Raw genomic sequence first — 15852 nt, 5'->3', positions numbered from 1 at the left:
AGGAAGATCGCCTGTGTAACTGCATCTAAAGCAGACTGGTCCAAGGAGTTCTGCCAGGGATACCACCGCCTGCATTGCGTCGGACCTGACCATCTCCAATGTGAAATTCCCGGGGAAGGTCGCTCGCAGCTGAGGGCCGTGCGTGGGCGGTGCTGCGGGCCACCGGGAAAGAGGGGTTGGTGGTGGGCTTTACGAGGAGGGGGGCGACGGAAGAAAAGCTGTGCAGGCAAGGATGGGAACTGAATGACAACCCCCCCTCTGCCAAACCACCCCCTCATATTTTCCATCTACCTCCTCTCTCCTGCCCTCCCCCGCCCTCCCCAACCCACGCCCGGGTGGGCCAATCGCTGCTCCGCATTCCAGGCGCTTTCTCAGGTTTCTGCTGATCTTGCAGCGCCCAGAAATGGACCGAGAGGACCTGCGGCCGCACGCTCGCTGCCCCACTCCGAGCTGCTGAAGGCTCGCGGCGCGTGGCGGAGCGAGGTCCGTGCGGTGGTACGGAGAGTGTAGGTTAAGGGAGAGCCATGTAGAGCCAGGCTTTGAGCCGCCCGCCTCCCTCGGGATAGAATCAAGGGCTCCCGTAGTGTTCGGAGGGGGCGAGAGCGCAGCTTATCGCCATTTGCTTGGGTGACTCCGGAGAAGGTGGCCTTTTTGTTTTTTCCACCCCGCATCCTCCGGGACTCCCTGCCCCGGAGAGAGGACAGTGTCTCCAGGTTGCTTGCACCGTGTGAGGATGGGGGTAGGGCACAGACGTTTCCTCTTTAGCTGCTCCATAAAACGATCGGACTCCTGAGAGGGGAAGGACGCAAACCGCGAGGGGCCCGGAGCCTCTCGCGTGCTGCTGCGGTGGTGGCGGCTGCTTGCTCCGGCTGCTGCAAAGGCGACTTGCCGCATTCAGACTCTCCGCCGACTCAGCACCGCCTCTGCGCCAAGCCGGCCCGCCAGGTAGGAAGCTCCCCAGTTCGGGGCTGCAGAATCGGAGGTTGGGGTGACAGGGTGGGGGAGGCTGAGGGTGCGGGGTTGCTGCCCGGGACCCGCAGCTTCTTCAGTATCTCTAAGCGCTTTCCCGATCTCCAGTTTAACGAAGTTGTAAACAGATCGGCTGCTGGGCGTTGGGAAAAGTGGGATGGAAGATTTCCAAACTTGGATTTCTGGGTGTCTGTTGTGTGTCTGTCTGTGAGTATGTGTTAACCCCAGTAAAAGTCCGGTGTGTTCAACAAAAGCTAGTAGAGTCTGTGGTCTTCGGTGTCTATAGGCTGGTCCCATCAGAATGCTTCTGATTTTCTACCCTCGTATCACTTTTTATTTCTCTGCAGCGTCCATCGATCGCCCCGGTGGGAGCTTAGAAGGCGGCAGGCGAAGAGGGGTAGAAGGGGGGAGAGCCAAGGAGCAGCAATGTGGGTGACAGGCCTGGGGATCTGCTGAGTTGGCACTGCACCGTGTCCTAGGAGGGCTGCAGGAGGGGAGGGGAGCCGGGGCGAGCCCCCGAAGCTATGGCAGGTGTGCGTTAAAGTAATCAGAGCAGGAAGAAAAACCCATTCACCAAGACAAAAACAGAACAGCCCCCCCCCAAAAAAAAACCCCAAGAGTAGAAAAAAAAAAGCTTCACTGGGGCCCTCAGGCGAGAGGGGTTTCCAAATTGCGTAAAAGGCAGAGTGGAGGAGGGGAGGTGATAATTAGCAAAGTTGCAGACCTCTGAACCTTCTGGCTCTGAAGCCCCTCCCTGTGAGCGTGGGGGAGACTCACTCTCCGGTGGGGGGGCCGCTCGGGTCCCCCCCACCCCTACTCCCTCGCTCCTTCACACTCCGGGCTCTCTCCTGGCCTCCTACCCCTGCACCCTGCTTCCATCATGACGGTGATGTCGGGGGAGAATGCGGACGAGGCTTCGACCGCTCCAGGTCACCCCCAGGATGGCAGCTACCCGCGGCAGGCGGACCACGACGACCACGAATGCTGCGAGCGCGTGGTGATCAACATCTCCGGGCTGCGCTTCGAGACGCAGCTCAAGACTTTGGCACAGTTCCCCAACACGCTGCTGGGCAACCCGAAGAAACGCATGCGCTACTTTGACCCCCTGAGGAACGAGTACTTCTTTGACCGCAACCGGCCCAGCTTCGACGCTATCCTTTATTACTACCAGTCTGGGGGCCGCCTGCGCAGGCCGGTCAACGTGCCCCTGGACATGTTCTCCGAGGAGATTAAATTTTACGAGTTGGGAGAGGAAGCCATGGAGAAGTTCCGGGAAGATGAGGGCTTCATCAAGGAAGAAGAGCGCCCTCTACCCGAGAAAGAGTACCAGCGCCAGGTGTGGCTGCTCTTTGAGTATCCGGAGAGCTCAGGACCTGCCCGGGTTATCGCCATCGTGTCTGTCATGGTCATCCTCATCTCCATAGTCATCTTTTGCCTGGAGACTCTCCCTGAGCTGAAGGATGACAAGGACTTCACGGGCACCATCCACCGCATCGACAACACCACAGTCATCTATACTTCCAACATCTTCACAGACCCTTTCTTCATTGTGGAAACCTTGTGTATCATCTGGTTCTCCTTTGAGCTGGTGGTGCGCTTCTTCGCCTGCCCCAGCAAGACAGACTTCTTTAAGAACATCATGAACTTCATCGACATTGTGGCCATCATCCCTTATTTCATTACCCTGGGCACGGAGATAGCTGAGCAGGAGGGAAATCAGAAGGGCGAGCAGGCCACTTCCCTGGCCATCCTCAGGGTCATCCGCTTGGTAAGGGTGTTCAGAATCTTCAAACTCTCCCGCCATTCCAAGGGCCTTCAGATCCTGGGCCAGACCCTCAAAGCTAGTATGAGGGAGTTAGGGCTCCTCATCTTTTTCCTCTTCATTGGGGTCATACTGTTTTCTAGCGCAGTGTACTTTGCGGAGGCGGAAGAAGCTGAGTCGCACTTCTCTAGCATCCCCGATGCTTTCTGGTGGGCGGTGGTGTCCATGACCACTGTGGGATACGGTGACATGTACCCTGTGACAATTGGAGGCAAGATCGTGGGCTCCTTGTGTGCCATCGCTGGTGTGCTGACAATTGCCCTGCCCGTACCTGTCATTGTGTCCAATTTCAACTATTTCTACCACCGAGAAACTGAGGGGGAAGAGCAGGCTCAGTTGCTCCACGTTAGTTCTCCTAACTTAGCCTCTGACAGTGACCTCAGCCGCCGCAGCTCCTCTACTATCAGCAAGTCTGAGTACATGGAGATCGAAGAGGATATGAACAATAGCATAGCCCACTACAGACAGGCTAATATCAGAACTGGTAACTGCACCACAGCTGATCAAAACTGCGTTAATAAGAGCAAGCTCCTGACCGATGTTTAAAAGAGCAACAGGCAAGCAAACAAAAGCCCCAAACAAAACCCTTGGCGACTCCTGTCCCACACTGTAGATACTTTACTAAGCGGTAGTCTTTGAATGCTTTACTTAACTGGCAATGCGTTGTTGCATTGGGAATTTGGGGAGTGGCAAACCTGAAGCTTTCAAGATCCATTAAAAAACAAAAACAAACAAGCAAAAAAAAAACAAAAAACAAAAAACAAAAACCCAACCCCCTCCCAAAACAAAAATGACCCAACAACCAACTATTTTCATTTTTATTAAAAAGAAAAGAAAGAGGATTTTCTTAAACGCTGCCCACTAAGTACTCTTGTGTGAACTAAGACTCATGCTTTCCTAGTACTGAAGTATTTCCGGTCTTTTGGCTTAAGTAATTTTTTTTTCCAACCTAAAAATCAGATGACCACTTAGGAATATAAAATTTCAAATTTGCATGGAGCTTCACTCTAGAATTTTTACAAACTGCACAGCACATTTCAGAGAGTGTGCTCTGTGGAACACTTTGTAACAGCCTCAGTGGTCAGTGGGGGAAAATGCTTTTATTTTGAATTGCACACAAGGCTAACAAAATCTGGACTAATTGAGAATGGTTCAGAAAGCACCTTGCAAATCTGTTACTGGTCCCAATCTGTTGGGATTTTCCATCTGCCCTGTTCTCCTAAATCCAGTCTATTCTCTAAGAAAAGGGTAACTTGATTAAATTTGATTCATCTGTAGGGCTGCTAAGTTCTCTCAACTGCAGATGATCCAAATATAGGTTGTTGGTTTGTTTTGTTTTTTTAACCAATCTTGACCCCTGACCCCTGACCTTCAGAAGTGGATGTAAAAACCTTACCCTCCTTATCGCAAGAGCACAAGAGTTAAATGGTAAGCATGTTTGAATCTGATAGCATTTATTTTATAATCGCATGCCGAGAAAGTTAACCCAGACAATAGGGAATAAGCTTACGTTGAAATCGACTCTTCTAAATATAGGCCCTTTTCATTTGCATTCACCAAAAGTGCACTCCTTCATTTATTAACTCTTTTCTTAGCAACTAAAGTACTGTATTTAAGTACATACATTAGATGGGGACAATCCCTTTTCAGAGCTCAAAGCATGTTCTCTTAGTCAGCATTATGGCCTATTTGATTAAGATATACCTTGAATTAATTAATGCATGATTTCAGTGATAAAAATTAGAAAATACTAAAAATTACAAGTCTGTGGGACGAAAGGCCCAAAGAAACACTTGGGGTGGGGGTGGGGGTGGGGGGGACACTCCCGTCAATTTTCCTGCCTTTGCTCAGGGAAATGTCAAGCTTCCGTGCAGGTATAGACAGAGAGAGAACCAATATGCCCATCCTCTAAGGGAACATTGTGGAAAACTAAATAAGTCATCAAGGTATTTAATAGACCTAAGACAAGCATTCTTTCTAGCTGAACATAAATACAAGCAAAACAAACAAACAAAAAAGGTGCAATATTGCATGGTTTCTTGGTGCATTCTTAGGATGTAAGTGATAATGCTGACCTCTCCATGCATCCAGAGCAGAGCCAATTTCTTTTTTGCAGTCATGATTTGAAGTCTATAGAGACTTCAGCCCTCCCCCCTGAGGCTCCCTGAAGAAACTCAGCCAATTGATTTAATACTTGCTTAGTGCCTTTATCTGTACCCACAGTGAACTGCAGAAAGTGCCTCCGTAACTCCGTCAGCTGGGAAGTTATTTAACAGGAGGGAGGAAGGGTTGGGGCACAGACCTTTTGCTTTTCGTTTTGTTTGTTTTTTTCCATCCTCACCGTCTCACTTCACCACTGTGAGAAGACGTCTCCACCCTCAGAGCCCCCCCAAAGAAGAGAGAGAGAAAGCAGGTGCTGTCTCTCTTGGCTGTCTACTGGACTTGGTTGGTCTCTATGGCAGCCTGACTCTGGATATGAACTGAGACCCATCTTTGAACTGGACATGAACTATAAACCGGTTCTATTCTGTTCTGTTTTCTTCTTGATCGGAAGCCAAGAGAAACGTTTCTAGGAATGTGGAAGACCACTCTGGACATACTAATAAGCTTCCTCAGGTTCAGTGGCCCCTTCTCCCCCATCTCTCCCTGTCAGCTCTAGCACTTTGCAGATCTCTGATAGTCTGGTCTTTGGTGATATCATTGTGCATCATGGGAACACTTAACTCACAGTGACCTGTCATACGCCGGCCATCTTGGCCAACCTCCTATATATCTTTCCTATGATGCTCCTCTGATTGTCCTACCTGGAAGTCACTTTACTGGCTGAACATCTGACTGCTGCTGCCCCAGCCACTGAATCCAGAGAATGGTGGGGACCCCATGTCCAGCTGAAAGATCATCATATCGCATACAGGCTCTGGAGTCCAGCAGCTATCCACCGACGGAGAGGCGTTCATTGCCTTTTTAAGGATGCTGGAGTGGGGACTCTTCATTCTGCTTTTAGCATGTGGCTGCCTACTACTGTTTGCCTTATATTCTTGCCTGGCTTCTGGAATCTTCCCTGGTACTTCTACACCTTTCCCCCATCCAATCTTTAGACTGGAAGTGAGGCCATAAACCAAGAAACTATGAGGACATCCAGGCTATCTAGCTCATTTGAAAGGAGGTGGACATTTTCTTTCCCTGTGCAATTTTTGTGAGTCTTCAGGGTGTTCCAACACATATCATAGAAGATGAGGTGCCAAGAACTGCCCAGCCTCTGACTATAGGGCACTATACCCTGCCGTGTATTGCTCAATCTTTAAACCTTAGATCATCACTCTGATCTTTCCTTCTACATGGTTGCAAGTGTCCAGTTGGGAGAAAAATGCCAACACCTTCCCCACTCTCCAGGGATATCTTGAACTTTTATTTTGACTCTGAGATCTAGGACACAACAGAACTCTGTCAACAGCAATAATCCACTCAGTACTATGGGATGGACGGGTTAGAGGATGAGCTACTGAGCCTGAGACCGGTCAGCCAGCCCCTGGACATGTGACCTGCCTCTTGTAGCTGTGCCCTAGACAGGTTGACACTTCGGTGTATGTTACAAGACAAAGTGCTGCATATGGTGAAGTGGCCTGCCTGGGGCTGTGGGATGTGCTGTTGTTATGAATTTGGAGTGGATGGGGGATATGGATGCCTGTTATCCGTCTGTAGCTCATTGCAGCGAGCACGAAGATGATCTGTGTAGCATAGGCATGCGACCTTTGACTAAGCTCTTACCCCTGCACTGTCATGTGCTGAAATGTCTTTGTAGACCTGAAGGTGCACTTAACTAAACTGCCTACTAAGGAATTGACTCTCATCTGGTTCACTTCACCCTTCCTTCCCCATGTGTTTGCCCTTTCAATCCCTTCTTAGGTATTGAGACTTGATAGCTCATGCCCCGATGCTTAGACCCGTTTTCTCTGGAAGGAGAAGACTTACGATACACTGATAGCCATAGCCCATCTCTTCCAACAGGTAGGGCCCTAGTTCCATAGGGTGCCCTTGGAAGGGTCAGGTCATCCCGTGGCTATTAGCCATCCCAGAATCTCTGAAGTGCTTAACTCACTTCAAGTGATCTGAATCAGAGAGACCAAAGATATTAATTTTCTCTGTCCTCAGATTTCTAGATGACAGACTATGGCCAGAAATGGGTTTATTTTAGTTTGGGCTTTCTCTCTCCTTTCTCCATCTGTACACATCCCCTACCTCACTCCCTCCTTGAGACCTAAATTTTGAAGCTCAATGACCTCTGTTCACTGGGAGTGTGTTTGTGGATTAGTCCAGAGCATCAGGTCCAACATTTCTTCCACACTCTAGTCAACCAACAGTCATTTTCTCTAACACGAAACTGTGTGGTGGATTTAGATTCCACTGAGGTGGAACTGGGGTTGCCACAGCCTTGATCTTCTTGAGACTAGAACAGAACAAGAGGGGTGGCTGAGAAATGCATTTTCCTAAGTAGAAATGAGGTTCAATCCATAAAAGACTTTCTTCACATTGGGCGTAGTAGTTACAACTTTTTCAAATTAGACTCTAAAAGAACCAGTAAAAAAAAAAAATGGTTTTCAACCTCATGCTTCATATAAGAGGCATCAAAGCACATGCTTTTTTTTTTTTTAAGCAACTTTAAATTTTAATTCCTTGTTTGGTAGATTAGATTGAACAGAAAGTAAAAAATGAATGTTACCAGAAGGCAGTTCCCCATTTTCTTCCAGGGATGACTTATTCCTGGGAGCGGTGAGAATTGGTGGGTGGTAACCATCCATAGTATAAAATTGTTAGAAAGAGTATAAACTGCCAAACAACCACGTTATCTTCCAGCCCTTTTCCGAGAGTGAAGCCTTTTGATATTTACATTCACTTTGAGAAGACAAACAAACTAGAGTGTGAGGAGCAGCCCCAGGCTTGGTTGAAGTGTTCTCTCAGGTGGGTGGACTCTCACCTACAGTGTGGTACAGTAGGACTTACATTAATAGCACAGAACTTCAGGGTATATGCAGACATGTCTAGAACGACTCAGGTAACCCTTCAAGAATTGTATATTACTTGCGCTTTTGTAAAGAAGCAAGCAGGAACTGAATTGTTAACCAAAACTATTTCATTACCTTGGGCCACTGTGCAAACTCATTCAGGGCATAGACATAAGGTTAAAAGCTCTGGGATCAAGTGGCAGCCTCTTTGCTCATTGACTCATGGGAATGCCAATGTGTAGGCAAAGCGTTAGACTCTGCTGTCTTTCATACAGCGTTGGGAAGATTGACCCTAGTCAAAGTTATTTTCATTTAGGGGTTATCAGGGAATTTGTGATATGAGACTTCAAAGGATCTAGAAAGTCCTCCCCCCTAAATCAAAGAAGACGAAGAAATGGGCAAGGAAAGAAAATAGGAGAAAGCCCCGTAGAGTATACGAGGCGATAAGTTGTCTTTCTTCTTTAAAACTTGCAGAAGTCTCCTTCTTCAATGCACTGTTTAGGAGTCACTTATGGAGCAGCCATAAGTAGGTGACACGGGCTCTATGACATACCTCTAAGATTAAAGATAAACTATTCCTGAGGCTAAAAACTACAGTCAAGAAGTCTTAATCTGAAGTGCACCCTCAGGACGACAAACCATTGAAGCTGATGAAGTTCTGTTTTCTTTCTTGGCTTTGCCAGTCGCTTCCTCCTTGAGTTAAGGACATGTCTCATCTCATCGCCCCTGCACTTTCCCTGCCCTAACTGTTTACCATGTTGGGTTGAGGATACTGAAAGTTACGAATGGAGAACCTAAGGATGCGCATAGTTTTCATCTATGCAATTTTACTTGGTTCTGTCACTTCATGATCTGTTCATATTTGGCATCAATTAAAGATAATTTTTAAGGATCTTATCATGGAATCCCTGGACTGTTTCTTTGTGTCTTGTTTAACTGGTCTTTTGGGGGAGGGGCTTTACCTGTACCCTCTGCTTTGGGGTCTAGTTAAAGGACACAGTGATGACTCAAGGTAGATGCCAGGAAGTGACCTCATTTCCTTTGGGACTGGTGGAAAGTTGCTGCCATCTGAAGAGGTGCCCTAGGGCTTGCATTTTGATGATCAACTCACAGGTTGGTTTTAGATAGGATCCCAGACCCTTGAGATTTGGTCTGTGCAAATGGTGGGGGATTCTGCTTTGAAAGGGGCAAAGAAATGAAACTGAAGGGAGTAGAACCATTAGTTCTCCTTGATGAAACTGCTTTGAAATTGAACAGTTTCCAGCCCTGCCCTAGAAGCTTTTGGGGAAAGGTGTAGGTGTGTGTGTGTGTGTGTGTGTGTATGTGTGTGTGTGTGTGTATGTGTGTGATACTCAGAACAGTGCTATGACATGGTATCAAGTGACTCTGAGATATACAGTGCTGCCAGTAGGCAGTGATTTTGATGTAGAAAGAAATCAGCTCATAGGTGCTGTTTACAGTTTCCTACATCGTTCTTTGTGTGGTTAACATTCCTTTCTTACCTTTAAACAAATGACTTGATACATTTTCTAAAATTTAGACCTCTCTCTCTCCTTGAGAATATTACATTCTACTCCACTTTTATGTCAGAGCAAACAGGGCTCCATGCTTCAGGACAAGGGTCTTCCACAAGCCTAGTGCTCCTGGTGGTGCAGCACCATCATGGAGTTCACTTGCACCGTGGTAGACATGACATGGGTAACCTGGAGATGGATCCTACTTTTAATATAGAAGTTGCTACCAGAAACAGAGTCTGAGGCTAAGAAGGAAGCTGTCTGTGAATTTTCAGTTATGGTCAAATTATAGGTCAGACTAAGCTGAAGGAAGGAGAGAGCTAGTTAATGCCAAGGGCAATGGAGACACACGGGCAAGGAAAAGTATGATTTCGGGTATGTTTCTCAGAGCTCAGTGTTAGAAATGGTCTGGAGGTAGAGGCAAACAGAGATGAGTAGGTCCAGAGGCAGCACTGCAACTGGAAGTTGTGCCCGATCGTGGATCATTTAGAAGTTAGTCATGCCTGGCAACTTCTAGGGGAGGCCAAACAGAGAAGAGAGAGCAGACAAGAGGGTGGGATTGGGTCACAGCTCCATTGCGATTGGTCAGGCAGGTAGCTGCTTTCTGTAGTCAGTCTGATTCTAGATGTTGGCCAGGCTGGAGCATGGAGGAAGACTAGTGCCAGGCTCAGCAATGTGCCTGGCTGCAGGCCTGAGGAGGACAGGACTCGACTCAGCATGGTTGGGCTGATCATCACCAAGCCCCATTGGGAACTTGCTGAGTACTGGTTTTCAGAACACCATACCTCATTCTCTTGACCAAAGTGCTGCTAGTGACAGTGTGTGCCATTATCTGACACACTTGGGAAAGAGAGGACAGTGGTACTTGGGACCTAGCATGATATTTGTTAATTCCACTTTTAAGGATGTAAGAATACATGCGTTTTAAGAAGGAATCTTAGATCTAATGAAAATAAAAACTTTTTTGACATTATTAACAACAGATTATTAACTTCTACCAGCCTCAAAGCTAGGAATGTCAAAGCTAAGATGTGATCAGAGAACATCTTGGCTCCTCCATCTTGCTGTACCCTCCTCTCTGATATACCCACCAATGTATTTTAGACTTGCCTTGATTTATGGCTTTCTTTGTCCTGTAAAACTATAAAAATTCATGAAAATGCTCCCATGTTGGAACATGTAATTTTCCCAAATCTACGTTCCTGGGCCTGTGGTCACTAAAATGGCTCCAGAATGAACCACTTCTTATTCCCCTCTCCAAAAACCAACCAAGCAACCAAGCAACCAGCCAGTCAGCCAGTCAGCCAGTCAGCCAGTCAGCCAGTCAGCCAACCAACCAACCAGTCAACCAACCAACCAAAGAACAACTTGGTTCTTTGGGCCTGGGGAGTAGCTCAGGGTCATAAACAAGGAAACAAACTGAAATAAACAGGACAACAATGGCAGTAGTGTATTTGCTGTTTTGTTTTCTGAAATCTGAACTCTTTAAATTTGGCAAGGTTTTATTTTTCCCACCAGAATCCTGGCTACTGTCTGTCTATCTGTCTCTTTCTCTCTCTCTCCCCATCCCACCTCCCCCCACCCCTATCTGCATCTCCATCATCTCAGTGCTGGGGAGGAGAGTTGGAGCCCAGCGTACACCAGGCAAGCATTCAGTCAGCGAGTCACCCCTGCACCTCTTGATAGAACCTCTGGATCATCTTTTAACAATATTTTTATCCCACATGGTTCTGGATCTGTCCTTCCCCAGCGTTGCCTTTGTTCTAGATCTCAGGGATACGCCACTCAGGAGAGTGCTGTATTCCAGAGGGCATTTGTCCAGTGAGGGCCTGGGATGTAGTGGTCACTTAGAGAATGAAGTTTGGTCTTCCCTTTCCTTCTCCTTCCCCACGCAGCACACCTCTACACAGAGACCTCGAGAGTCACTAGCAGCCCTTTGCTTAAAATCAAGGGCATAGTCTTTGCACATAAGGTGCTAATAGCAACACTTCAGGTCTGAGTAGTTGTCCTCACAGTTTCTAATCACCTTCTCTTTAATTATCCTGCTCTCCCCACCTCCCTTGTGGAATACACAGGGCTTTATGAGTACTCCTGTTTTATAGACTAAAGGGCCTGCCCAAGGTGGCAGGGTGGAGGAATGGCTTGGGTTTATTGTGGAGTTGAGACCTGGTGACTGGCACGGTGGAGCATTTATTGTGCAGACCGACTGTTGGAAAAACAAATACTAATAAATTTAAGGAAAGATCAGAGGGGCTCTGCTGAAGTCCTTGGTTTCTTCTGATTGCTCTCATTTCTGAAAGAGAAACACAGTTTCCTCTAACATTGTGTGGGTTCAGCGAGAGATAATAGGACCATGTGTTTTATACATTCCAGTGTATATAGGAATTTGAGATAGGACTATGTCATTAATTGCACTGCAGAGGAGGTTAGGAGTCAGTTTCCCCCCTGTAGCGGGAGCACTGTTTGAGAGAAGGACGGCAGGGGAAAGAGATGCTCCAGTCCCTTGTCTGGCTGGGTAATAGCTCTGGTGGGGCACATGTTTCTAGAGGAATCTTCAGTACATTTTGCACATTATACTAGGCAGTCAGTAGTCCCAAGATGCTCGGTCCCCCTTCCCAGTTCTGTCCCTCCCTTGCCTTTGGAATGAATTCTGTTTTCCATCTTCAAACCCTAAATATCAAGGGCAAACTCTGCCTTGCAATATGTTGACTTACCAGAAGGCATCTGATAATGATCTCAGTTAGGATTGCAAAATGTTGTCTGGTTTGATTTTTTTTCCCCCTCTTCCACCTGTGAGTATTGAGAAATAAAGCAAGATGTTGCTTGGAAATTTTTCTCATATGCTTGTCTGAGAGACATTTTATAAATATATATAAAAAAACCTATTCTTAACTGTCCTCACTAAAAATAAAACAACGCTCGTGAGCATCTATGAGTCAATATAGTCTTTTCCTGAGTAGCATGTACTACAGAGATGCTTATGAAACTGGCACATTATAGCATCTCTATGGTGGTCTAGCCATTCTCTCTTGACATTGGCTGCATGTAAACCACAGAGAAGCCCCTGGCAGCTTTTCCTAAGTCATTTTATTGTATGTAGTTGAGCAAGAAGTTGAAAGAATCTTTAGTTCATGAAATGTCTTTTTGGAGAATAACATTCAGGGAATAAATTGGATTCTTTTCACTATTAGCGCCTTTTAAAAATAGGCTTTATGTGGTATGCTTGTGTTTGCTTTGGTAGATAGTCCATTCTCTTAGTTCAGGCACATCCCAGGAACAGTCCAGGAAAATCTAATCCCAGCTGAAATTTATTATCCCTTTCCCCAAATTGAAATTAGAGATGACCCGGGAGGAGAGGCTTAAGTTTAAGATACTTGTTTGATCTTAGGGCCAAGACTGGTTCGTCATAAAAATTTTTATTGATCAATATAGTGAGCTAAAACCTTGGAAATGCAAGCTACTTCTACTATTTCTAAGGTAGTGACTGCTCTCCCCAACCCTGCATCCCATGGCATGTCACATCTCTGCTTCGGGGAGACACAATGCTGTTTTATATGAGTTTCACAGGAAATCCATCTGAGATTTAGACTCACTGTACAGTATGTTCCCCCTTCATATTAACAAGAAAAAAAAAAAAACAACAGTTCTTAATCCCAGAAAACGTGCGTATGTCAACCTTTTCGAGATGAGAGGCCCATGTCTGTTTCTGAATGATTACAGGATATTATAGCTTATTGTTAAAGGACATTTCTAGTGAAGTTTGAAGAGCTGCCTTCAAAATCCAACAGGATAAAGATTACATCAGTTTATTTAAAAAAATACCTCTGGGATGGGAGCTAAATCACTGGGTAAAGACATTTGCAATACAAATAAGAGGCTCTGAGTTTGAATCCTGTGTGCCTTACTTGGGGTTTCTATTGCTATAATGACACACCCTGAACAAAGCAACATGGAGAGGAAAGGGGTCATTCGGCTTACACTTCCACATCTTAGTTCATCACTAAAGGAAGTCAGGACAGGAATTCAAACAGGGCAGCAACCCAGAGGCAGGCCCTTGAACTTCTTAGTTGGTTACAGCAATTCTTAACTCCTCCAGCTGAGTTGACATTTCCTCTTCTCTGTGCTGACATGAATTCTTCAGTTCAGAAAACACAGTAGGTGAGATTATCAGCACATGATTGCTTTTACATTCTCTTTTAGGGAATGACTCCTTGTCGTGGCTTGCTTTGAGGGTAGTTCTCACTCTAACCAAAATAGTTTCATTGACAATGACATTCCCATTCAAGATCCACACACTGAACACGTCCACACAGCAGAGGTCTTTATCTATCCTATGCAAGACCATGTAGATACATTTCCTCACATATGTTCCTTCTCTTGTGAAACTCAGGTTGGTACCTAATTCTGCTAGAAGATTGTCGCCCATGCTCTCTGAGTTATGATTGACTACATCCTGATATAATCCTACACACAGTCTAATTTCACACGAGACTCTTTTTTTTTTTTTTTCCGGTTTTTGGAGACAGGTTTTCTCTGTGTAGCCCGGGCCGTCCTGGAACTCACTCTGTAGACCAGGCTGGCCTCGAATTCAGAAATCCTCCTGCCTCTGCCTCCCAAGTGCTGGGATTAAAGGCGTGTGCCACCACCGCCCGGCTCACACGAGATTCTTAATGGCTGTTTTACCCTCACATTAATGAAAGGGAGATAAAAGCAAGGCACTGAACTGAACTTGAACATGGATAAACAGGTTTCCTTCTCATGTTACTAGATGCACATTTATCACTTACCTCTGTCCCCAGAAAGACACCTATCCACAGCTTCAGTTCATGTACATATCAACACACACGTGACCCACCCAACCATGAGCACACACACACACACACACACACACACACACACACACACTATGATCTTTACTTGTCTAGCTTTCCTTGAGCCTATGGTACAGGTATCAGCTTTGCTGTAGCGCAGCTCTACATCAGCCCTCATGGAGATCTTTCTTCCAATGATGGTAATGGTTTCTTACCATTGCCCTTTGGATGAGGCAAAAAACAAACTTACAAATTCATCAAGACAGCATTTTTCACTTTGCAATGAGAGTATCTGCCTCGTAAAGAAAAATAAACAGAAAAAAAAAGTGACCCACTGAGGTTGGGAACATTATTCTTTGGGTCCTGGGTACACAACTCAGAGACTATGATAAGAGTTGCTGTGGTTTGTCGTACTTGGGTAGACAATTCATGTATTCTTCATGTGCCTTGAAGGGGCAGTGGTAGACAGTGGCTCCAGGCCAGAGTGGAATCCTGGGAGGAGTGACCTGTGGCCCTCTCTGAACGCTGGCGCAGCTCCTACCTAGACCATATGTTTTTTTGTATTAGATCCAAATAGTGAATACTTTGGTTTTTGTTGTTCAGGAAGGGATATTCCCAAATGCAACACTTAGGATTAAGTTATTGCCTTGAATGTGCAGGAATTTGGGTTTGTGGGCCAATTGTATACCCTTCCCCTAGTTGAAAACATTTACTTCCTGATTTATAAACATAGGGAATAATAGGAACATGTGTCCTGGCCATGCTACATGGCTGAATCACTAACGGCAGGCTATATTAAGTCCTGGGGACAGTACTTTGCTCTTGCAAAGCTGAGCAACACTCTTCAAATTTGTCTGAATGGAAGCCTTGTCATAAGAATGAATGAGTACTTGTGGGATAGTATATGTGCAGTTTAGTGTCAGTTAACCCCCAGATCTGTGTGCTTGGGCCATCTAGTTTTCCATAAGCCCTAAATTTACAAATCACATTTGCATTCATCTGTTCAAAAAAAAAACCCTATGAAGTTCCTCAGTGTCCAAGTTAGAGGGAAGGGTAGCCAGTGTTTGGTGACATCTTTAACAATTCAAGAAAGATTGCTATGAGGGTTACTCATTAGCACACAGTGCTGGCCCTTTAGTGACACGTAAGATATCCTATAGCATTTCAGGTGTAGACAGAGTTCTGGGACAGAGACCTGGATGTGGGAAAATGTATTATGTGCACAGGTATTATTGGGCAGTGCTCCTGGGATGATATTTGAGGGAAGAAATGAAAGTAGGGGTGAGCAGAGAGGAAGCTGGCCTGCAAACATCCAAATAGAAGGACGGCCATCCTTTCGGGGACACAGGAGCGAGAGTGTTCTTTCAAGAGGTCTTTATTTGGCATGTGACATGTGACAGCCAAACGTTCATGTTTTCAAATAACCTATGTTTGTACACAGCTGCTGGGGGAAGGAACATGACCTTGGAAAAAGTAGGTCTGTTGTTGTAAGTCCTTCCTGAAGAGACCTGAAACTGTTATATAAGATAGGAGGATTAGGGGACCAGACTGGTGCTTGAAAGCATGCTCCATGAAGGGGTAATAAGCTTATATGTGACCAAAGGAAAGACATCATGGAAAGCAAGGTGAATGGGCAAGCAGATGAACATTCTGGTGGATTATCTGCTTCTAATGAGCACTCGTTGACTGTAGTTTATAGATTGACTTGTTAAATGGACAAAGTGCTTCGAAAG

The 15852-nt window shown here is 46.0% G+C and overlaps 1 protein-coding gene across 1 annotated transcript; it reads left to right on the top strand.

Annotated features, from left to right (window-relative positions):
- Positions 1-334: 334 nt before the first annotated feature.
- On the top strand, positions 335-8699 carry Kcna1 (potassium voltage-gated channel subfamily A member 1). The gene is made up of 2 exons (XM_031383484.1): positions 335-945; positions 1317-8699. The coding sequence occupies exon 2, from the start codon at positions 1850-1852 to the stop codon at positions 3335-3337; it is 1488 nt and encodes a 495-aa protein (XP_031239344.1). The 5' UTR covers positions 335-945; positions 1317-1849; the 3' UTR covers positions 3338-8699.
- The last annotated feature ends 7153 nt before the right edge of the window (positions 8700-15852 follow it).

Source organism: Mastomys coucha, unplaced genomic scaffold (assembly GCF_008632895.1).
Source record: "Mastomys coucha isolate ucsf_1 unplaced genomic scaffold, UCSF_Mcou_1 pScaffold20, whole genome shotgun sequence".
Lineage (NCBI taxonomy): Eukaryota > Metazoa > Chordata > Mammalia > Rodentia > Muridae > Mastomys > Mastomys coucha.
This window is presented reverse-complemented; position numbering and strand designations above follow the sequence as displayed.